Source organism: Gavia stellata, chromosome 7 (genome assembly GCF_030936135.1).
Source record: "Gavia stellata isolate bGavSte3 chromosome 7, bGavSte3.hap2, whole genome shotgun sequence".
NCBI lineage: Eukaryota > Metazoa > Chordata > Aves > Gaviiformes > Gaviidae > Gavia > Gavia stellata.
In genome coordinates, this window is record NC_082600.1 from 12,060,123 (window position 1) to 12,085,364 (window position 25,242).

General features: G+C 39.9%; 1 protein-coding gene across 1 annotated transcript in view; it reads right to left on the minus strand.

The window, feature by feature from the left end:
- Nucleotides 1-12,709: 12,709 nt before the first annotated feature.
- The window catches only part of TDRD9 (tudor domain containing 9), a 90,103-nt gene continuing 77,570 nt past the window's right edge, over nt 12,710-25,242 (minus strand). The window contains 10 exon segments of the mRNA XM_059819446.1: nt 12,710-12,913; nt 14,813-14,885; nt 18,021-18,130; nt 19,246-19,384; nt 20,067-20,163; nt 20,322-20,431; nt 20,820-20,890; nt 21,950-22,099; nt 22,564-22,824; nt 24,731-24,820. Coding sequence (XP_059675429.1) covers nt 12,818-12,913; nt 14,813-14,885; nt 18,021-18,130; nt 19,246-19,384; nt 20,067-20,163; nt 20,322-20,431; nt 20,820-20,890; nt 21,950-22,099; nt 22,564-22,824; nt 24,731-24,820 — 1,197 coding nt within the window. The 3' untranslated portion in view covers nt 12,710-12,817.

Consider the following 25,242-nt stretch of genomic DNA (forward strand, 5'->3'; position numbering starts at 1 on the left):
TTCCAGAAGCACTCGTGTGTTCTCTGGAAGCTCACAAGTATCACAGGCTGTGCTTCCCTGCGTAGATTCCTTATCCTGTAGCACTGGCATCCTATGGGGGATCTCTACTAATGTATTGGCTTCAGTAACTATTCTAATTTTAGGATTTGGTATCATCAGCAGCAGTCACTTTGGTTTTGTCCCAGTGTATTTTCTACCTCCTTATCTCCTACTTCATAAATAAAATCCAAGAAATATCTATTCCTTAGAGAACATGTAAAAGAGTCAGATTTAAAGTGTGCCTGTTTGAGTCCCAGCTTAACTGGTGATTGGGTGGGGGGAGTCTGTTTGCACATGATTGCTATCCAGACTGAATAAAACTAGTTCAAGAGAAAGCTAACATTTTAAACTGGAGAAAGCAGAGAAACTCTCTACACCTATTTTCTGTGATCTCTTGAAATAATGTGCTGTGGAAGAGACTGTCTGTATCAAGAATTCTAATAAAATCTTATCTACATCCCTGTCTTTTAAATGTGGGCTTTCTGTCCTTATTAAAAAGATCGACTTAAAAAGCCCCCAGAGATTTATATGCATCCGTTGCGCTGTTCATTTACTGATTATGCAGTCTAGATTTTCACTACTAATAGACCAAAAAAAAGAGCTTTGTAAATGTTGAATTATTGCTGACAGCTGTACCTTTCCTTTTTTAGACACAAGTATCCAGGGAGAAAGTTACCCCTGGGGTGTTTTATTCTCCGTTTAGGAAGAAAACAAAATGAGAGAAGTGAAAGGTGTAAAAACCCTCCATGGAGTGCATGAAGACCAAATACAGGAGGGAAAAAAGAAAACCACCACGGTGGTGTGTTTGTGGAAACACCTGGGGCTCATCACTCTGACCAAGCAAGGGAGAGAGGAGACAAGTTTCATAAGCGCTGCATGAAAAGGACCTCAACTCAGCCAACTGTGAGAGACCAAGTTTTCATTGCAGTTTTTGGAGGAGAAAGCAGTCTCTGCACTTTTGGAGGGTAAGAGGAAACAGATACCTGCATTTGGAGCATACTGTCTACCTCCCTCCTTCCCCTGAACCAAGTGGCAACCCCGCTGTTCTCTGTCCCCAGGGTGACTCACTGGGAAGGATGGACTTGCTTGGGAGAAGGAGCGAAGGCCATAACCCTTCAGGAAGGCACGTGGTGTGTGCAGCTCACTCCTGCCTCACTCACCTCAACCTGCCTGCTGGCTCACCAGCCTGATGGTGAGCCCCGCAGTGAGCATCAGTACCCCCCTTATTGAGCACCAGCCCCAAGCTCTGCTCTCTGCCCCTTTGGAAGAGGCCCCAGGGTGCCCCACTATCTCAAGAAAGAGCCAAGAGCTCAATCCCCATGCCAAGAAACAGCTGCCAGGACCTCCCCATCATGGGGATGTGAAGTCACCAATGGGGTGACTCCCCTCCCTTGAAGGGGTCCTCTGGGAGGGTCCTGTCCCTGTCCTGCAGGATGTAAGAGCTCCCTCAGGAGAGGGAGTGACCACCGTAGCCTCTGCTTCCCCAAGGGATTTCAGTCATAGCATCTCCCAGACTAGACATTTCTGGAGCTTGAGTGAAAGCTAAATACAGGAGCATCAGATGGAGATGAGAGAAGCACCTACCCATGTGGCTGCGCTCGGTGCCTAAGAAAAGAGCAATCTATCTTTCTACAGATTCACCAGATAATCACAGAGGTTGCCTCTTCCCTCAACACTTCAATGGAGGATTAATATATACCTTTCTTCTGTCTCAGATATATCCTCTTTGCTTCAGGTTTCTTTCATTTATTAGCCTCTTTGGAGTTTCGTCTGCTTTTCTCCAGGTTCTTTTACAGAAAGAAAACTCCAAACTATACATTAATGGTGGGGTTTTTTTTGTTTGTTTTTTCTGTTCAGTTTTATCCCTTTCTACAGGCTAAGGTAGACAAGAAGTTCCCTGTTACTATGCCCCTTGAAAACATGCTAATTATTTTCCAAAGTCAGTGCAACTCCCGTCACAGTCTATGCCAACACTTGTATCCTGGATTAAACTGTGATTCTATCATTTATCATAATTCACATGGCCTGTTTCTGACATTTGCATGTAGACTGGCATCTCATTTTAATCTGTTTTAAGGAGTGTGTCAGATGTACACAATCCTCAGCACGGCATGCTGTTTCTGTTTTGAAGATACACCGGGGAATGGAGCCCTAAGGATAGGCTGTCTTGTTTAAAACTTAAATAGTTCAGCAGTTTCAAGGACCAACTCAGGTATCTCCAGAGCTTCTAAATTTATCCAGAGAGGCTCCCATCTGCATTTAAGTGAAGGCTAACTACTTCTTATTCAATAAAACAAAATCGTGGGGGGGGGGGGGGGGGGGGGGGAGGGGGGGGGGGGATATATATGGGGGGGATATATAGGAATGACTCATTGCACAAACAGATGGGTGGAGGACACAAGACTAGCTACCAGTTCCAGAGAAACTGTACAAAGAATACACAGGAACAGCACTTAAATAAGAGATGCTGACGTAAGAACATAAGAAACATAACACAGGGAAGCTCAGAGAGATGCAACTCATGTATTTCCCTCAAACGACGTTACAGGAAACAGAATATGACCTTGCGAGCGTAGAGAACTCAAGCTTAGAACTTTCATTTCCAAGAAGTCACTCCAGCATCTCTAATAGCTCAACAAAAGGCCCCAGGCTGTGCATCTTAGAACGTAAGCCTGGAAGAAACAAAAGTATCTCTGAAAACTTAATTGGCAAGGCTACATCTGAATAATTGGAAGGAATACAATGACACTCACTAGTTGAAAGGAGTTTCTGCCATCACAGCCAGTTTGTTCCAGGTCTCAATAGCCAGGTACCAGCCATACAATCTGTCAACATGAGCTTTACCTGCAAGGTTGGAAGAAAAAAAAAAGTATCGTGTCATTCTAAAAAAACAGTGTGTCCATTCTCCAAAGTATGACATTTTAGTAGTGTTCTTTGCTGTCTATTCAGGGTTTGGAGGGGTTTGGGGTTGTTTGTTTCTTTAACTCAGTTCCCACTTAGGCTCACTTCGCAGTCTTTCTAATCCTGTTTGATTCATGACGTTCAGAAAAACTTTTTTCTACCACCAGCTCAGTCCAGATGGCTTTTCAGTTTCCAATATAACAATTAGTGGGGCCTTTCCACTAAGCTGGATCAGAAAAACTAGCCCAGGTTGAAAACACTCTGCACATCCACCTGAGCTGGTGGTAGAAAAAGGTGAATGGCAGGGGAAGGTAGCAATTGGTCAGAGATTGACCACATAGCTAAGCTTCAAGGTTTTGCTTAGGGGGTTCTGTATCCAAGGGCCACCCATAAAGCATTTTGATAGAGGTTGATAGGGGAGCTGGGGGACAGAAAATAATCTGCTGTGGACCTCAGGCTAGAGAGATTGTTTTTTATTTACAACTAACCACCTGACTTTGGCATAACTCTTGATGTGCCCAGAATGAGAACTTAGTGAGACAAAGGGACTGTTCAAACACTCACACAGATGATGGTCCAAGTGAAAAGAATTGCCTTGGAGAAGCTACAGAAATGCTGCGGCTTGCTAACCGAAGGTGAGACTTTTCTCGAGAACTGAGATTTGTGGAGAATTTATATAATCTTGGGAAAGAAAAACACCATTGTGTGCAACCAGCAGTGAGATTTTCAGGGCTCCGCCCCCCCCCCCCCCCCCCCCCCCCCCCGATTTTGTTTTATTGAATAAGAAGTAGTTAGCCTTCACTTAAATGCAGATGGGAGCCTCTCTGGATAAATTTAGAAGCTCTGGAGATACCTGAGTTGGTCCTTGAAACTGCTGAACTATTTAAGTTTTAAACAAGACAGCCTATCCTTAGGGCTCCATTCCCCGGTGTATCTTCAAAACAGAAACAGCATGCCGTGCTGAGGATTGTGTACATCTGACACACTCCTTAAAACAGATTAAAATGAGATGCCAGTCTACATGCAAATGTCAGAAACAGGCCATGTGAATTATGATAAATGATAGAATCACAGTTTAATCCAGGATACAAGTGTTGGCATAGACTGTGACGGGAGTTGCACTGACTTTGGAAAATAATTAGCATGTTTTCAAGGGGCATAGTAACAGGGAACTTCTTGTCTACCTTAGCCTGTAGAAAGGGATAAAACTGAACAGAAAAACAAACAAAAAAACCCCACCATTAATGTATAGTTTGGAGTTTTCTTTCTGTAAAAGAACCTGGAGAAAAGCAGACGAAACTCCAAAGAGGCTAATAAATGAAAGAAACCTGAAGCAAAGAGGATATATCTGAGACAGAAGAAAGGTATATATTAATCCTCCATTGAAGTGTTGAGGGAAGAGGCAACCTCTGTGATTATCTGGTGAATCTGTAGAAAGATAGATTGCTCTTTTCTTAGGCACCGAGCGCAGCCACATGGGTAGGTGCTTCTCTCATCTCCATCTGATGCTCCTGTATTTAGCTTTCACTCAAGCTCCAGAAATGTCTAGTCTGGGAGATGCTATGACTGAAATCCCTTGGGGAAGCAGAGGCTACGGTGGTCACTCCCTCTCCTGAGGGAGCTCTTACATCCTGCAGGACAGGGACAGGACCCTCCCAGAGGACCCCTTCAAGGGAGGGGAGTCACCCCATTGGTGACTTCACATCCCCATGATGGGGAGGTCCTGGCAGCTGTTTCTTGGCATGGGGATTGAGCTCTTGGCTCTTTCTTGAGATAGTGGGGCACCCTGGGGCCTCTTCCAAAGGGGCAGAGAGCAGAGCTTGGGGCTGGTGCTCAATAAGGGGGTACTGATGCTCACTGCGGGGCTCACCATCAGGCTGGTGAGCCAGCAGGCAGGTTGAGGTGAGTGAGGCAGGAGTGAGCTGCACACACCACGTGCCTTCCTGAAGGGTTATGGCCTTCGCTCCTTCTCCCAAGCAAGTCCATCCTTCCCAGTGAGTCACCTGGGGACAGAGAACAGCGGGGTTGCCACTTGGTTCAGGGGAAGGAGGGAGGTAGACAGTATGCTCCAAATGCAGGTATCTGTTTCCTCTTACCCTCCAAAAAGTGCAGAGACTGCTTTCTCCTCCAAAAACTGCAATGAAAACTTGGTCTCTCACAGTTGGCTGAGTTGAGGTCCTTTTCATGCAGCGCTTATGAAACTTGTCTCCTCTCTCCTTGCTGGTCAGAGTGATGAGCCCCAGGTGTTCCACAAACACACCACCGTGGTGGTTTTCTTTTTCCCTCCTGTATTTGGTCTTCATGCACTCCATGGAGGGTTTTTACACCTTTCACTTCTCTCATTTTGTTTTCTTCCTAAACGGAGAATAAAACACCCAGGGGTAACTTTCTCCCTGGATACTTGTGTCTAAAAAAGGAAAGGTACAGCTGTCAGCAGTAATTCAACATTTACAAAGCTCTTTTTTTTGGTCTATTAGTAGTGAAAATCTAGACTGCATAATCAGTAAATGAACAGCGCAACGGATGCATATAAATCTCTGGGGCTTTTTAAGTCGATCTTTTTAATAAGGACAGAAAGCCCACATTTAAAAGACAGGGATGTAGATAAGATTTTATTAGAATTCTTGATACAGACAGTCTCTTCCACAGCACATTATTTCAAGAGATCACAGAAAATAGGTGTAGGGAGTTCCTCTGCTTTCTCCATTTTAAAATGTTAGCTCTCTCTTGAACTAGTTTTATTCAGTCTGGATAGCAATCATGTGCAAACAGACTCCCCCCACCCAATCACCAGTTAAGTTGGGACTCAAACAGGCACACTTTAAATCTGACTCTTTTACATGTTCTCTAAGGAATAGATATTTCTTGGATTTTATTTATGAAGTAGGAGATAAGGAGGTAGAAAATACACTGGGACAAAACCAAAGTGACTGCTGCTGATGATACCAAATCCTAAAATTAGAATAGTTACTGAAGCCAATACATTAGTAGAGATCCCCCATAGGATGCCAGTGCTACAGGATGAGGAATCTACGCAGGGAAGCACAGCCTGTGATACTTGTGAGCTTCCAGAGAACACACGAGTGCTTCTGGAAGCAAGATTTTCATACTTGCTAAATGGATGCTTTCAGCTGAAGTCTATGAACGATAGCAGAACGCTTCTAGCGATGGATGTTTTGTAATAGTATGTTGTAAACCTTCGTATCACAGACTAGAATCAGAACGGAAGGGACTTCTTGCATACTACCTCTATGTGTACATGCAAGATAGCAAGTTCAAGTCAAAACTTTGAGATGCTGTGGTTATTATTTTCATATTAAAATGTAAGTCTTTGTCTTAATTTTATTGCTGCCAGATTTCAAGTTACTGTTTTTCAATGTATTTGAAATGAGACAGTCCTTAATTTTTTTCCTCTGTATTTTTCAGCTAAAACAATATAGTCTCACGTGATTGCTTAGCAACCATAAATCCAGTTATATTTAATTTAGATCTTCTAGCATGGTATTATATAATTCCTGTATTTACCTCTTGCTAAGTATTGATGTACAGTCAGCTTGAGCTGGCTACCTTTTGATAAAAGTTTTCCCACTCCAGAATCATTTCAATAGCTAGTTTTAATATAATCTGAAGTGGTTTTTTGTCTGAAGTAAATGAAAAGCTACCGCAAACTGTTCTGTAACATAGGGAGATTATGACTTAGGGCCACATTACCTGCTGTAAGAAGAAGTAGTAAAACAGCTATCGTTTACAATAGAATTTTTTTTTATGATATAATTTTGTTCTTTGTAGTCTCTCTAAACACAAAAAGGATTATCTATGCAATCCCAGAATATGCACCACTGCTTGATTCATGTAATGGGACAGTAGGAGACTTGGCCAAAATTGCCAAGTATCCTGAGGTACTGGACATGGTCTTCTCTAATTCTCTTTTTCTCTTTTCTTTTTTATTTAGTGCTGGGGGTGAATAGGGGATGTGTTGTATATTTTACCTTTTTATGGATTAGTGATTTATGGAATTGGAATAAAAAGGAACTTGTGTGCTGGAGAGGTTGTTAGTGCTAGCAGGCATTTACAGAAAAATTGGAGGCTAAGGGAAATTTGTGTAGGCCTACACTACAAAGGAGTGGCTGCAATGTGGTTTTCTACCTTTTAGTGTCAGGAAAAAGAGATGTGAGGCAGGAATTTTCTTGATTCAAGCTGCGATGGAGCAGTGTACAGCAATCCGGACCATGCGGTCCACGGTCCTGTGTTATCTGATAGAAGAATTTGGGGATCCACTAACAAGGGCTCTGGTCTTTTATTTATGCAACTCTGAATTGTGTCAGTGGCTAGTTAAATATCAACTAATAAAAAAAAAAAAAGATTGAATTCCAACTAGACACATCGACTATTTAGGACTGTAGCAAGCACCCTAACAGTTGCAATTAAACATAACTTTTAAGAGCTCCAGCCAATCTAGAACCCAGCTAGTTTTTAAAGTACAGTACTTTAAGAGTCCCTGTGAAGGGTAGGATGGTTCTTTCTAACCCTCAACAGAAGAAGGAATTGTGAACTTCTCCAGAATACCTGGTTGCACATTTAAGGCCGTCTTTGATGCTGTGTAAGGCTCTGACACTGTTGAACACTGTAAGCAGCTAAGAATGCAGGTTGTGATAATTGGCATGTTCATGTGATTTCTGTGTGCCTCAGTAAACTTTTAAGTAGGTCTTATGTCTCAGAAGGGTAGAAGGGAACTTGAATTTAATGTTGCTTTTATCGCAATTCTTAGGAAGGATCTTATCTCCTTGGATAAAGCAAAGAAGTTTGGTTCAGGAAGGCCAGGCAAGAGAAAGGGAAACACCATGTTCAGCTCCTTGGAAGTGATTTCCCCAGAGCAGGGAGGAAGAACATCTGCAAGGCAGTATTACTATGCCCGAGGGCACAGCAGCCAGGGCTCTTTGGAGAAAGGTGGGCTGGGCAGGCTGCAGAACCAAGGAAACAAGCCACAGGCTACAGCATTCTGGGAGAGGGGAGTAAGAGACAACACCAAAAATCACCAAGGTGGGATCAGCAGAAGAGGACCAGGAGATTATGAACACATTTTCTTGTCATTGAGGGATAGTAATGTTATCATTGTCTCTTGGGGCAAGAACTACAGGCTTCAAACTAAGGCTGAAATTGTTCCAGCCCAACAAATTCCACATCACTGTCTGTTGTGACACCCTCGCAAAGAGAAATTGATAAACTTTCTCAGATACAGCATATTTATCATTCCCCTTTAGGCTTCTCAAATTTCCTCAAGAGTCACAGGTTTCATATAGTGCGTATCTCTTGAACTGTAGTTCCAAAAGGTATTGCAGTTCACAACCTCTATAATTTTTTAACACTATCCTTTTTTATTATTATTTAATGACCAGAGGACTAAATGGATAGCCTGGCAGGCAAAAGTCATCTGTGAATCTCAATTCTTTTTTCTAATCCAGATGTAACCAGTGTTAAGTAGCAATCTAGGAAAAATGCAAGATTTCAGTGTAAACCCAAGGAGTATCTGGGGTATTTACCAAGTCTGTTATCAGCTCAAATTATTCATAATTAATTGAAGCTTTTTTTCAGGTACTAATTTACAGAAGAAATGAGAAGTCATTGATCACGTAGCAACTAGAGGGGTTTTTAGGATGTATTTGTCCATAATCACATCCAGCTACTGAGGTGCATACACCTTATGTTCTGGTCGGAATCCTTTTGGACAGGAATATCTATATTTGCACGGTACGCCTGCATCCTGGAAGTACTACACTTCCTACAGAAGACCTGAGGGCAGAAAACACCAGCTGTGCCTCCACCTCCTTTCAATTGCAGAATCCTATATAAGCAGTTACGAGGCCGTAGAAGAAGAGAGTAAGACAAGAAACAGACTACATATCCTGAACAACTCTCTTTGGTGTAGACTTAGTTAAATGACATCTCCTTCTATTAGTGATCATCCACACTATGCAATTCTACTGTTGCTGATTCCAGAATGTTTCAGTCACAGATAGAATTATTGTCTGACCTGTTACAGCATCTTTAAAAGGATACGTAAACAATATTTTCCACCCTTTTATCTGCCAAAAGGAAACACTTGGGAAAGGATAAAAATAGGCATTCTTTCAGTATATTTTCTCAGGTTCTGGAATTCAGTGGGGTAGGGAGGTTGACTTCCTCAGTTTTAACCGCTGTTGAAGGATCTGCCTTCCCTGGAGTTCCAATTCCTTTTTGTATTTGTTTATGTATTTGGTTTCTAGCACAGCCTGTGGCAGTAAATTCCAAAATTAATTACATGGAATGGCAAAAAAATTCCTTTTGATTTACAACTGCTACCTGATTTCATTGCAGCTGTGGGGGAAATTATGAGTAATAGTGAATGCACATGTTTTCAGACTTGAGAAGCACCTATCAATACAATCTGTCACTTTATCATTACTATTGGAGGCATTCAAGAGAGTTATTTGACCATTTACAGATTCAAATATTTCTACCTTGGACTCAGCGATGGAAGAAATACATAAATGTGGATGATCACTAATAAATTGTTGTAAGTGAAATCTCACTCCTAGATGTTGGCGAGCACCTGGAGGTAAAAGGAATCTTGAGAAGCAGTCATGGCCTTTTTCTTATGGAAGTAACCCCCAAAAGGCACAAGTTTGACTGGGATCAGGTCTGTAGCCATACAGAGACCCTACTGTTTTACAATACTTCTTTCTCCAGTGCTACATACTATTAAACTTGAAGGGAGAAATCCTGAAGCCGTTTGCCTTAAACTTCTTTAAGTGACTCTGCAATGCTGTTGAAACCTAAATCAAACAATAAAATACAACTGCTGCTTTCTAAATATTGGTACTACCTTTTCATCTGGCAAGGCTAACTTGTAAAATGTTCTGTTTCCTTCAAGGAAAATCTATCACGTATCACATCTGCAGGCTTATTATCTACCCAGGACAAAATTGGGAGCTCTTAAGAGTTAATACACAGTTCTCATTTCTCAATTGGCAGGTTATAAGTTATTAGGCTGTGGGGGAGTTAGCACTATCTACTCCTCTCATCATAAGGACGAGAGTAGAAACCTTTCAGTTTTATTAGGCCATTACAGATTACCTCCTCTTTACTGAAAGCATTACAACATGCAGTAGACCTTCAAAGGGGAACAAGCAGCACATCAGTAACCCCCCACGAGATGGCAGCACAGGCACATGAACGCACCAGGACACTGCCATAGAATTAAAAAAAAATATGGAAAATGTATTCTATTCCTTTCAACTCTCAGTTTCAGTGTTGCTTATGAGGAATCACAGTAAGTTACATTATTTATATCATGACTTTTGGTATTGCCAAGTTACCTTTTCCTACAGAAATTCCCATCATTAATGGCAAAGCAAAGATTTGACATTCTGCCTGTTTCATTTGCCCCCAAAGGTGTTTAACTGCAACACTCAATTTGCATACAACACAAATACTGTCATCTAAGCCACTTGATTCTCACAATATAAAGTATGAAGTTTCATAATTCATAAGGACTAGTAAAATGGGTCTAAGGAAGTAATGTTTACAATAAGCCACTGAAAATGCCTATTATACGGTTGCTCCTCTGTTCAAGTACAGCTTAAAATAATTTCTTAGTGTAAGAATCCCATTATTTTCCCCAAATCTGCCACTTTTTTATGGTTATAGAATCACAGAATCACTAAGGTTGGAAAAGACCTGTAAGATCATCAAGTCCAACCATCAACTAACACCACCATGCCCACTAAACCATGTCCCACAATGCCTCGTTCCTTGAACAACTCCAGTGATGGTGACTCCACCACCTCCCTGGGCAGCCTCTTCCAGTGCTTCACCACTCTCTCAGTACAGAAATTTTTCCTAATATCCAGCCTGAACCTCCCCTGGTGCAGCTTGAGGCCATTTCCTCTTGTCCTATCACTTGTCACTTGGGAGAAGAGGCCAACACCCACCTCACCAAAACCCCCTTTCAAGTAACTGTAGAGAGCGATGAGGTCTCCCCTCAGCCTCCTCTTCTCCAGACTGAACAACCCCAGTTCCCTCAGCTGCTCCTCATCAGACTTGTGCTCCAGACCCCTCACCAGCTTCGTTGCCCTTCTCTGGACACGCTCCAGCACCTCAGTGTCCTTCTTGTAGTGAGGGGCCCAAAACTGAACACATTATTCGAGGTGCGGCCTCACCAGTGCTGAGTACAGGGGCACGATCACCTCCCTGCTCCTGCTGGCCACACCATTTCTGATACAGGCCAGGATGCCATTGGCCTTCTTGGCCACCTGGGCACACTGCTGGCTCATCTTCAGCCGGCTGTCAACCAGCACCCCCAGGTCCTTTTCTGCAGGGCAGCTTTCCAGCCTCTCTTCCCCAAGCCTGTAGCTTTGCATGGGGTTGTTGTGACACCAGTGCAGGACCTGGCACTTGGCCTTGTTGAACCTCATACAATTGGCCTCGGCCCATCGATCCAGCCTGTCCAGATCCCTCTGCAGAGCCTTCCCACCCTCCTGCAAATCAACACTCTGCCCAACTTGGTGTCGTCTGCAAACTTGCTGAGGGAGCACTCAATTCCCTCATCCAGATCATCGATAAATATATTAAACAAGACCGGTCCCAAAACTGAGCCCTGGGGGACTCCGCTTGTGACCGGCCGCCAACTGGATTTCACTCCATTCACCACAACTCTCTGGGCTCGGCCATCCAGCCAGTTTTTTACCCAGCAAAGAGTGCACCTGTCTAAGCCACGAGTCGCCAGTTTCTCCAGGAGAATACTGTGGAAGACAGTGTTGAAGGCTTTACTACAGTCCAGGTAGACAACGTCGACAGCCTTTCCCTCACCCACCAGGCGGGTCACCTGGTCATAGAAGGAGATCAGGTTGGTCAAGCAGGACCTGCCTTCCATGAACCTGTGCTGGCTGGGCCTGATCCCTTGGCTGACCTGCACGTGCCCTGTGAGTGCCCAAAAGATGAACCTTTGATTCTGTCTCTTCTTCAGAGGATGACTGTGTATTACATGATCTTCACATCATTGACTGAACAGTACAAAGATTAGTACTTTTCCATATACTGTTTTTGTACTCATGTATTTCATGAATGCAATCACATACCATTAATAACTAAATTTGGCTTTTATTAAGCATGACCGCACAACAGAAGAGACAAATACATTTTATTTCACTTCTGAATTTTATTCTGAAACCACTGACTTAATTTTTAGGACTAAAGATATTATGGGTAAAAATAAGAGGAAAGGATGAAACAAAGGTGCCATGAATCAGTAATTCAAAAGCATTCTTCTGCCATACAGGTGAAGAAATCATATATTACATTTTGCTGTAAGAAAAATTAATGAAAAAACTGTATCCAGTATATGAAGTTATATTTTGGATCAGAACATAATCTAGATCATCAGTTTCCTTTGACCTCTAGTCTTTGGTTAAAAAAAACAAAACACCTTTGTTGTTTTTGCTTTTTGAAAAACTAATGACAAAGAAAATAGGAAAATGCAACTTGCAGTTAAAGACAAAAAAATCATGCCCCATGGCTTATAAGCTTTTAGACAAAAAATGAACAACTGAACTTAGATCTGCTTTGTCTTTCATGTACCTTGTGATAAACCTGCTCAGAAGTATTATTAAAATGAAAATTGCATCCTGCTTTAAGTCAGTTTTTTTATGAATAAACTCTAGGTCAACAAACCTTAGTTTTTCAAAAAAACATTAACATATTCCAAACTGTATTTTAATACACTTACACTAATGTTAAGGAACAGTCTTGCAAAACAAGCCGCCAACCGTTATATAAAAGACAGAAGTAATTTTTAGACTAGTTGTAGTACCTCCTTCCTCTGAAAGACTTCTAGAAATACTTAAACATTCAACACAACAAGCTTATGTAGCTGATAAAGACCGTTTCCTCTTTCATGCTGCTTTTCAGACTGGTCAATGATACGCTGAGAATCCACCTAATCAAAAGAAGCAGGACGAAAGTCAGAATGCATTCTTAATAATGTTTTCCTGTGTAACACAGTTAAGGAAAAGAGTTTTGACAGTTTCAAATCATACAGACATTTCCGTTCCATGCCACGCATTTCAACATAAGAGCCAGTACTATAAAATGCTGTATCTCATGGTTTGCCTGAGTCAGAATGCTATTCCACAATCAATTCCAAAGCATTACAGGTATTATTTTATGTGATGATGTAAGAAAGATGTCCTGAGATTGTTCAGACTTCAGATGCAGTGGGGAAAATCCTGATCCAAGGCCTATAACATTAACTTGTTATAAAACCTAAACACCAACATAACTGAATAGGACATTAAATAGGAGATTATCTATCAGAGTAACTGAATTTGAAATATTAAAATAGAAACACTTTGGCTTGAGGCAGTTGTGCTGCTTTTGGCTGGGATGGAGTTAATTTTCTTTATAGTAGCTAGTATGGGGCTATGTTCTGGATGTGTGCTGAAAACAGTGTTGATAATACAGGGGTGTTTACATTACTGCTGAGCAGTGCTTACACAGAGTCAAGGCCTCTTCTGCTCCTCACCCCACCCCACCAGTGAGCAGGCTGGGGGTGCACAAGAAGTTGGGAGGGGACACAGCCGGGACAGCTGACCCCAACTGACCAAAGGGATATTCCATACCATATGACATCATGCTCAGGATATAAAGCTGGGGGAAAAAGAAGGAAGGGGGGACTTTTGGAGTGATGGTGTTTGTCTTCCCAAGTAACCATTATGTGTGATGGAGCACTGCTTTCCTGGAGATGGCCGAACCCCTGCCTGCCAATGGGAAGTACTGAATGAATTCCTTGCTTCACTTTGCTTGTCTGTGCAGCTTTTGCTTTACCTGTTAAACTGTCTTTATCTCAACCCACGAGTTTTCTCACCTTTACTCTTCTGATTCTCTGCCCCATCCCACCTGGGGGGAGTGAGTGAGCGGCTGTGTGGTGCTTAGTTGCTAGATGGGGTTAAACCATGACAGCAGAGTATCACGGCACACTCTAATCCGTCAGTGAATGCCTACTAGAAATACGTGCCCGTGGTGCTCATTCACCCCTCATTTATATGCCTCAGGGTGGGCAAGGCACAGGGAGGGTACGTGTAGAAATCTTATTCCTGCACTCAGTAATTCCTCACCCCCTTTTAGTTAAGAAAAGGCATTTGTTCATCAGGAAATCTAATTGCTTGCAGAGGCCCTTACAGAAAGAAAGGTAAGATTTCTAACAGAGTAGGAAGCTAGACTTCTCAGCTTTACGAAACCCTCCCAGATTCCGAGAAAACTGCCCTCTATCTGATCCCAGCACATTCATTCTAAAGAAAGCCACATTTCTGTCTGCTTAAAAGGGAAAAGCCACCTGAAAGTACAGCAATCCAAACCAAAACTACAATGCACTGCATTCAGATAAATCCTAAATGAGAAAAATGTATCAATCTTTTTCTTTTAGGACATGGCTGCTTAACAGAAAGAAGAATACAAAATTTTAACTTCCAACAAATGTAAAGTTGCTTTTACAGTCTCTCTCAACTTAAAAATCATGAAGTCTTCTTTTTGAAAAGGCTAAATATTTGTATATACAAAATTAAAAAACCAAAACACCTAACAAACTAAACAAACTCTACAAAAATACCGTATCAATAGAGACTGATGTATACACAACAGTTCAGTTCTTAAGCCTTAAATTTGACTCTACAGTGCTTTCAGTATATTTCAATACTTTTTTTTTTGCCCCCTCCCCAGGCTCAAGAAAGACATCCTTCCAAAGGAAATTCTCCCTTTGACCACTCTTAACTAACTGTACTGGGGTACTCTAACTACTCTTTTTAAGGGGGAAAAAAAAATATTATCTTTATACCCTTACCTGATTCCATGCATATGGTTTCTCATACCATGTAGGAACAATTATATCTCGAGGTTTTGATTTGCAGATTAAGCTGAAATTACATAAAAATAGCCTTAAGATATACACTTGTATTTGATTAATTATAAATACAAAAGAATTTTTATACTGGATACAATTAGGCATTTATGAGGTGTCTGTGCTGAAGGGAATCTTAAATTTCCTTGTTAACCTAGTCTGATTTGTTCACTTCTCTGCAGTTTGCCCCTCTAGTGTAAGAAGTGAAAAAAAAAATTTTCACAGGGACATTAAGTATATCAGAATGCACTTGCTTTTAAAGAAATTAATGAATTTTTTTTTTAATTTATTAAGTACTAGAATTTGCAACTGTCATTTATTCCGTAAGTTTTATGCATGCTTATTCACTGGAATGTATAATACAGCTATTTTTAGGGTATTTTGTTTTGCATGACAACTCAATTACTATAGATTGTCTGTCTGCTCCAGTTATTTCCTCAAGCTGTGCAAAGTACAACAGTAGTAGACTAATTAATTCTGTCTAGATGTGTTTTTCAAACACTCACTTTAGTCTTAAGTAGTGGTGACATGTTGTAAATATAATTAGCTTTTGAAAAATGGAAAAAAGTTATGAAAGACTTTTCAGGCTATATTTTTACATATTTACTCTTATTAACAAAAGGTTATGTTTTTTCCAAGACATAAACCAAAGTACAATCAGAAAAAAAAAAATATTCAAAATGAAGATTTTACACAAAGGAAAAGAAGACATCATGATAATAACCAGATTGTCTCTTCCTTCAAAAAGGTTAAAAAAAAAAAAGAGCCTCCCTTCGGGGACTTCAGAAAAAGAATCCAGAATAAAAATACGGAATAATTACTGAATTTGGTTTCTTGATAGCGTAACCCTGTCTCTCTCTGTAATGCCTGCTGTAAGCTCCCCCACCCCCAGTTGAGCTGCCTACGTCCCAAGGCCCAACTCTGACACAGGATGGCTGCGCACCCTTGGCTCAGACTGCCGAGAGCGAGCTGTGAGTCTGCACAGAGGTAAGAAAGGCAGAAAAATTAGCTGTAGGATCACTGGAACAGAATTAGTAAAAGCACAAAGATTCCAAGAGAGAAAATGCTACCACAGAAAGGTATAAAATCCTAAAAAAAAAAAAAAAAAAAAGCGCAGAAGGCTGATGAGAATGACCGAGTCAGGCAGTCAGCACTGACCGAGCCGGGGAAGGTGTCAGTGCTGAGGACCTGTGCCAAGGAGCTGTACAGGCTGCTCCTTCCCCTCCCAACTGGCTGGAGATGTCTAAACAATCAACCCAAAAAAGATGCTGAAACAGTAGCAAGTATTCACATGTCTAAAGAAATAGCAGTGACATTTTGTGCCTTGAATTTAGCATGTAAGTGTTGATGTCCAACTATGAAGCTCCTGTTATTGTCCCAGTCACCTCCAGAGGGGTTTTGCTTCTTTCTGCCTATCCACTTTCTTTGACTTCTCCCTACACTTATTACCATGTGAATCATACAAGCCATCTTTATTCAGCTTTGAAGTCTAAACATGGTACTACATGGCAGTGTCCAAAGGCAATGCAGACACCAACTGACCTGAGGTACTTGGAGACAAACAAGAAATTAAATATTGCATCAGCAGTACACTCGACAACTGGTATTTTACAAAGAGTTTTGCAGATGTGAAATGCGACCAGCTTGCTGTCAGCCTGCACTGGTGCTCCTTGAGTTAGAAGCGCAAGCAGTCTGCGTCTGTGAGGTACAGCCTTTGTGAAGCTGTACCACCGCCTTCTGGATGTACACACAACCCACTGCAACAGCTGGCTGGAAGCTGCTGTGTCTCGGAGAAGATCCACTGACCCTGTTGGCGGCATACACAGTGCAGCGCCCAAAACAAAAATAATTACCTCGCTCCCTTGTCATATCCAACATGTCTGCTGGTAAGGTAACATTAATCGGTATCTCCACATCTTCTGGCAATTGTTTATGGTCTTTTAATTTCATTTCCAGTGCATAAAAAGGTAAGGCTGACTCCCCCCGCGCCTGTTGATTTATTATAAAATGCACCACACTGAATTTTCTTTCAAGTTTTGGAAATAAGAAGTATGAGTACTTGCTTTCAACTAAAGCAATTTAGGAGTTTTTTCATAGCTGGGGAAAAAAAAAAATCAACTGAGCATGTACATTCAAAAACAAGAAACACCTGAAAACTCAGCATAAACAGCTGCTCTGATAATCATTTTGATAACCTAGGGTAAGGGCAGCTAAGCTTAAAAGCTTCTGATCTTTATCCACATGCGGAACTGACTCACTTTGGCATACAGTTACTTTAGAAAAGCTCTACTGGCGAAAAAGGTCACTTTTCCAAGAGATGAGGCCAATACTAGAGACGATAATATAACTCTTAAATGATCGCTAAGCCAGAGCTCTTTCTGAAATCTATTCAGTACAGAGCCAGGTAAGGATAAGAAAAGTCTACTGATGATACAGACAGCACTAAAATGCACAATACATTTACAAACAAGGGAAGATTTTTCACAGCATACTCAGTGGTGGAAGACATTAGGAGCTGTTACAGGGATACGTCATTGAACTGGCTCCCCCTAACACTTCCAACACACCGCAAGCTGAAAAAATTCTCAAGACTGGCTGCACTGGCTCCCAACAGTCTTTTCGGAACCACTGCTGCAGTTAGGAGAAGCAGGGAGGCCTGCTGGAAAAAAAGGCAGGTGGCCTTACTTCAATTTGTAAGTTAACCTGCGCCTTCCAGCAATTAACTTGGCCAACACCTATCCTACACAGTTCTGTTGAGGAAGCAAAGGCAGCACACACAATTCAAATTTAATGTATAGGGAGAAAGAATTCTAAATCCTTCTGCACTCTTATGCCATAGGACTTCATTAGCTTTGTCCTGGGTGCACAAAGCAAAAATACATCAGAACTGGTATCCTGTAGAACAGGTTTTACAGTCTAGGTTTTATGACTCTTAAGTGATCAGGCTTCCCTGCAGAACCAGTGCTTCCACAGGAACTCTAAAGTTGTTGAGTATACTGCTTTATAAATAAACAAAATAAATGAAATGCATCATTAATGAGAACATATATTACTTCCCCAAAGCCTAATCTGAGCTATGCTTCAAGCAATCATTTATTTTGTTTTTGCTGAGACTGTGAAACAGAAGATCTTATTTCTACAAAATTATTACCATAGAAGTTTCTGACGAACGTTTTCCTGCAGCTGTGTCATTCTCTCTTGTCCAGAATACACTGCACATTCACAGAGCAGCTTATTAATGGCTGTCCTTAGGATGTTTATCTGTAAAAATACCAGTTACAGAATATAAAGCACTCTAAACCAGCACTAGGTTCTGTATTATATTATACTGACATGAAGGTGGTTGTGGCAGCCATACAACCGAGCTTCAACTGGAATACTGTTACCATAAGCAAACACATCTGAAGCTTTAGAAAGAGTTCTTCCTCCAGATGCATCTCTGCTGGTTCAAAGACATTAACGTTCAGACACGTGATTATCACAATCTTCAAGGTTACTCAGACATGCCATAAAACATGCAGGCTACCACTTGCCTGGATTTTTTCCAACACAGAATTCCTTCTGTAGAATTTTTAAGAATCTTCTGTATCTGTCCGTAATTTTCACATGTACAACAGCTTGGTGCTACCATTCTGGCTAAGGTGTCAATGAATACAGACATCACACACCCCAAGTCAGTGCTTTCAGAAAATAATAGCTCACAGATATATGCACCAGCATGTCCACTGTGTCCTTAAAAAGCCTCTAGAAACCACTGGTCATCACCTCATGTACCTGCTCTGTACATAGGACTAATCAGGGCATGTGAGGTCCTTCACTGTCTAAAGCCCATGTCAAATCTGAAGCACAGGACAAATACAGATTACTGTCCTACATAACAGAGTATACGTACATACTTCCCTCTGACAGATGTCTGTCTACGAGTTGCAAAAAGGCTGTAATGAGGCATACAGGGGGTTTTATTGTTTGTTTGTTTGATCTGCTCTGGGAGAAATAGCTTGATACAGATGACTTATCAGAGCTGTAAAATCAAACTGAAGATTGCAAAGCAGTAATGCTAGGATGATCAGTAAAAAACACAAGAATCCTAAGAACGTAAGTAACAAGTATTGACATCTCATTAGTGCAAAATCAATGCTTTTGTTTTGAAAAATATACAATGTATTGTTCTATTTTATTTTGTTCAAAGTGTATGAAGAGGGCAACTGTTTTTTTCTGATAAGACTCCAAGGTTATAAACAGGTAGTACACTAAAAATAAACAAAAACCCCACAGCTTAAAACAAGTTTTCTTATTAACTCGAAGAGTTAACAAGCTCTGATGCACTGAATTCTACTTAAATCCTACTGTAGCAAAAATTCTTATGTATGTTTTACCTCTGATATGTCTTCCACTCCAAAATGCACATCAAATGTCAGCTCCATGTCATTTTCTGGAAGCAGTGGAGCCCTGCAAGTCTGACTCCAACCCAAACCACACAAAACACCAGTAAAATACTTTCCACTTTTATCAACCCTGTACGAAAAAGAAAGAAAACAGTCTCACCTGGAGATGAAGAAACTAAACTCATATGAAAACAGACTTTAATGAATTTGTCTAAGCCATGCCAAACAAGACACAGGTGTTTTAAAGAAGCTAAATAACTGAGAGGCAGTCACACCTAGTCATACTGTTTTTTTAAATTTAGTGATGAAACAAAACTAAAGTTCTGGTTATGAAAACATATGCTCATAAAAAGAAAATCATACATATGCAAAATGAAACTTTAATTAAGGAAAGCTAGCTTCACTATGTTGAAATGACAGTCTACAGATAGAAGAATTTAAACAAAACAACAGTAATGCAACTACCAGAACTCAGCTTTTACAAAAATCACACAAGTTCCTCTCCTCATGTAGGTTTAAAACTTCCCCAGTTCTGCAGTTCATCTTCCTAGGCTTCCAGCACGATTGTCAGGAACCGTATTGCCTTATCGTGAGGGTAGAGCCTCTAGCACCAATTCATAAGTACACGAAACAAATTATCTTAGCTACATACTATACTAAAACTGATAAAAGACAAGAATTACATGAACAGGAAGAGAACATACTAAATGCTGAAAGCAGAGCAAAAAGAAAAAGAAATCTGTCATCAATTTGTGAGGGTTCTTAAAAAAAAAAAGAAAAAAGAACCACTAGTTTTTAAAACGCATGAATACCTGAGTTCTATAGCAGGAGCAAACAGCATACTGAGGAGCGCAAGCAGGCCAGGAATAGGAGGCATCATAGACGTTTCCTCTAAAAACACAGTAGATCCTGTCACAAAAGAAAAAATAAAATATAAGGAGTATCTAATGAAAATGAAACCTCAAAAAGATATAACATAGAACTACAGTGACACATTTACTCCTAGAACTACTCATATAAAAATGAAAGTCTAGAGAAACCATCCGAACATTTTTATTAAGCATTACCAGTTGCATTTGCTGATAAAGAAGCAGCAACCAACAATTGCTGAAAGGAATCTTCTGGAGCATCATGGACAACAACAGAGTTTATGCTTTCCTTTTGTATGAGAGCACTTCTGGGGAGGAAGTAAGAAATATTTTCAACATTAAAAACCCAAAAACCATACAAACATGTAAAAAAAGAATTATTTTAAATTCACAATGCAACCTCAATGGATAGCAGTTACCGGCTGAAGATTACCTGAATACCATTTAGCAGATGTATATAATAGTTAATAAATAATCTCTCCGTAAGATGTTAAAGCACTTTTAATAAAACTATTCTTAAAATGTTACATAGCAATAGTATGCATATTAGTGCATTTCAGGCCTGACTACTTCAGTCTTTTCAACGAGGAAAAATTCTGTAAAAATCTGTAAGAGTAACTAGGATGGTTTTTGCCTATTTATTGAATATAACAGCTGAGAACGTGCCTATACTTCACAGTAAAAGTCTGCTCATACCTGAACTGGGATACTCTAGTCATACTGTAGCATTTCACCTCGTAAGGACTGAATGGGCCAAAAACTGTTACCTTCAAAACGAGAGAGAACAAATGATATTCTAGTTAGCCAGCACCTGGATCTCTCCAAATCAAAATCCTTTATAAATGAAAATCAGAACATGTTTCAGCATGTATTGAGCAACACTGAACTGACAAATTGATAAACAGCATTTTCATTTCACCCACCTAAACAAAAATAATGTATTTTCACAGGTGCTGGGATTTCACAACTTTCCTCTAGCTTAAAAAACCCAAGTTCAGACTTCATAGAGCACCTAAACAAAATCAGGTCATTTTTGTTTGCATGAGCGGGTCTTTAGTCTTGGAAATATCTCACTTCATGAAAGTGAGTAGTTAAACAGGATTACTCCTGTGGGTAAACTGAGCATGATTAGGTGCTTGAAAGCCTGAAATTTTGTCAGGTCTGAAATGGGAAAAGAATTATAATGTAGACAAGACTTAACTTGTAATCAGAATGCAGAACAGGACACACAATTTCATGTTTTATATTCCAGCTTAGTAGTGACTAGGTATCTCAAAATACATAAGAAAGAATAAATTCTGAGTTTGGAATTGGCAGTGGAAGAAACACGCACTGTTTCATTATTATCAGTTATTGGAGTGTTTGCTGTATCACCTATCCTAGCTGCTTACCTATTACTAGCTGAGGAAGAATGAAACACTGTGTATAGTAAAAACCATGTTTAAATTTTCTGAAAAATTGATAGGGTTGTAATCTTGCTTTTTGCTGTAGCTTATATAATGAAGACTACCACATGTGAAAACATTGTGTTCAGTTTTCCGATTTTATCTTTGTTCTGCAGTGGTTCGAAGTGCTGCCTTAGAATGTGTTAGACGAGTTGGTTCACTTAGCTCTTAGGCTATACTTCAAAACTTTGTTAAAAGCTGCAATAGACTAACCTGCAATGGTGGTCACATTATGGCTTCCTACCAACAGAAGGTAGGAAGCACTCTGAAAGGCATCAAGTATGGTTTGGTTATTAAAGGTTCTTTCAGTCTTCATCTCCATTCTAACAATGTGAGAAGCAGGGTCATGTAATGATATACCAAAACCACCACTCAAATTACCTTATGGGTTGGCGCACCGGATTTATTGTCAGAAAACAAGTTTAACAATCTTTCAATGAAGTGCTTTTCTTCCTCTCTTGAACATACAGGTGTTTTCTCTTCTTTCTTTTCTTTGTCCAAAAATAATCCTTTGAGCAAGTCATGGCTTTGCTACATAACAAGAGAAGTGTGTTAAAATCATGAAACAGCTATGTTTTTCAGAAATTTTACAAAAAAGTCCTACACAAAGAACAGGCAAACTCGCATATGAATACAAAAACCAATGCTCTTATCACCTTTCAGATTATATAAAACATAAAAATGGAACACAGTTAAAACTATGAAACAGTTACATTTTTTCAAAGTTTCAAAGAACAGTGGAGCAGTTCAGTTAATGCCATTATCTCCTGGGAAACATCTCTTTCAAAAGGTGTCTCAAAACAGCAATGCTTTTGGCCAACAGCTCAGTATGAATTATGCACACACATAAAAATATACTGTCCCATTCAAGTATTAATCTTGCCTAATCCTATGGCATTAGCCAAGACCTTCGGCACAACTTCTCAGGACTTCAGACAGCCTAAGCTGAAATAAATTAGTATAAGAAAAGTAGAAGCAGCTTACTCAATACATACTTGCGATTCGTATGATTCTTCTGCTAGTTCAGCATAACATTCTTCAATAAGCACATCTCGAATATTCACAAGCTCTTTGCACCTCGAGTAACGGAAAACATCCACATGCAGAACACCATGCACAAGTGAATACACCTTCACTAGAAGAGTATAGCCATTTACTAGTGAGGCAAATCTCTGGCTAGCACTGTAACTCCACCATTCCCCACATACAAGAGATTTTGCAGATGGACGCATCTTGCATATCTTGAATTCTAAAGCCTAGAGCAAAAACATTGAAAACAATGCTTGCCTGAGTAGATAATCTTCTCAACAAACTGTTTGAATTAATGACTATAAATTTCATAATTATTGCAGTGGCTTACGTAAATTCCTAGGACTGCTGTAAAGCTACTGGCATAGTTTCTATTCCATCATTGCCAATGCAGCTACACATTACATCTCCTATCACTTCAATACTGTACATAGTTGCTAATGAATCAGAACAAACAGCATAAATAAAAGATAATTCGGTATTAATTCACCATCCACATTAAAATCTTAGCAGTGCAGAGATGTCTACTCTGGAAAAAACTTTACAATCCACAGTTCTTTTCAACTAAGGTAACAGAAAACTTGGCAAGACCACTGCAGCTATTCTGTCCATGGCAGGCAAGAGTAATTAAGTTCTCATTTAACCCCTTTCCACAATCACTATCTGTAATTATGTCTTCGAATGAATTTACAACAGAAATCCTGGGTTTTTTCTAGCCGGTCATTAAAACTGGTCATTAAAGGATTAGGCCTGAAGCAGAAATACATTTCCCTTTAATACATCTAAAGAAAACAAAAAAGGATGCTTCTTACCAAAATTAATTCTACTTATTTTTTTAAATCAATTATAAAAGAAAACCAAACAAATTAACCCTGACAAGATGTAATACTAAGAAGAGATAAATAAGATAAAACCATACTTCTGCTAGTTAATTTCTCATTTTCATCATTAAACAATTCAGAGAATAAAGTTAGTATTATACACCTGTTTCAATTAACTTAATATCTGAACGAGGACTGAACTGAATTTCACTCGAAGTCTCTAGTTATTTGTAAATATAGCTCAAGAGAATTATTCTTCTGAAAAACTAGCTATAAAGTCCCTCAGATTTGTGTTACAGATCACTATTTAATTATCAAGAGAGTTCTGTCTGAAGACCCAAGTGAAGCCAGCAGTTCAAAGAACAGCAAAGCAGCACAAAGCAAAAACAGAGACTTCTAGCTTTGTGAAATTTAAATCAGGTTTCTCCTATGTATTTGTCCTGTAACTAACAGTGTAGCAGAACAGGAGCTTTGATGGAGCAAAAATACTCTGCACAGTGACTGTACACAAGATACTTGTCACTGCAGACCTGTGCCAAGAAGAGATACTATGCTGCCACTTATCTGTAGTAGGAGCTGCTAGGTATAAGCAGAGAACAACAGATTGAACTAGTCATTGATAGTTTCTCCTCTGCAGTCTGTTTTCTAGGCTGTATAAACCTCTGTCATTTGCTCAGAGGTTCTTTATACTAAAGCAAAGCTGATCTACTGCTCAGCCTGTTACTCCTGAGCTTTGCATATAAGTGGGCAATAGAGAAACCAGAACAACATTCTCCTCCTAGAGAGAACTTCTACTTCTCATAGAACTGATGGACTGCAAAGAAACTGATAATCAAGAGCAACAAGCAGCAAAAGGCAGCTGTGAGAGCAATTTCCTCTCTCCTGCCACTGTTCCTGTAAGTACAGGTGGGAGATAGATCCCACTATGTTGTCCCCACAGAAAAAGGACTAGTTCAAACATTCAGTTAAAAGAAAAAAAAAAAACAGGCAGCAAGTTCAAGCTTTTCTTTTTTTTTTTTTTTTCTTCTTTTGCTCTAGGAAGTGCCCCTGAAAACAAAAGGCTGGATAACATTTCCCTACAATTAAATACAATGCCATTCAGTTACACACAAGAATTACTGCTCTGTGCATACACATATGTGGAAAACATTTATCCACCTATTAGTAAAGGTGATTTGTAGGCACTCCCATTAGCAAAATACATGTTACTTCATTATTATTCTGAAAAGCATTATGATTTGAAGTTCACTTCTGTTTGCCAGACCAGACATGAAAATATCTATTAAGCAGCAGCAAATAACATCACCCCTACCTGGAAAGGAAGGTCTCGAAGACAGCTTGGAATCTCTTTTAATTTCTTTAAAGGCACTTTTGATCTATTGCCATAATCCACAAAAAAAACCTGGAAAAAGAATCAAGAGTATCTGCAGAGATTCCACAAAATTGAAAGTGCTACTTTTACTGGCAAGGAAAGGGACAACCTAAGTTTAATAATTACAGTATAACACAATTTTATCAAGTAAAATGGAAGCAAATTCAGAGTCTGGAAAACATGCAAATGAAGTAATGTCAAAAATAACAGGTCAAATTTTATCACGTCTATTACTTGATCCCTTGGCTTAAACAGCCACTGGTAATGCAAATAATCTGCTAAATCTAGAAAAGGCAAATTCCTCTGAAGGGCTCTAATTCTCTGCCCGCAATTAAATCTGTATAACCTTACTTCTTAACAGTGAGTGATACTACCTAATAACTCCTTTTAGATAAGCAAATGCTGACATAGATCGGGTGTCTGTTTATAAATGCAAAAGAGAAAGTGATGAG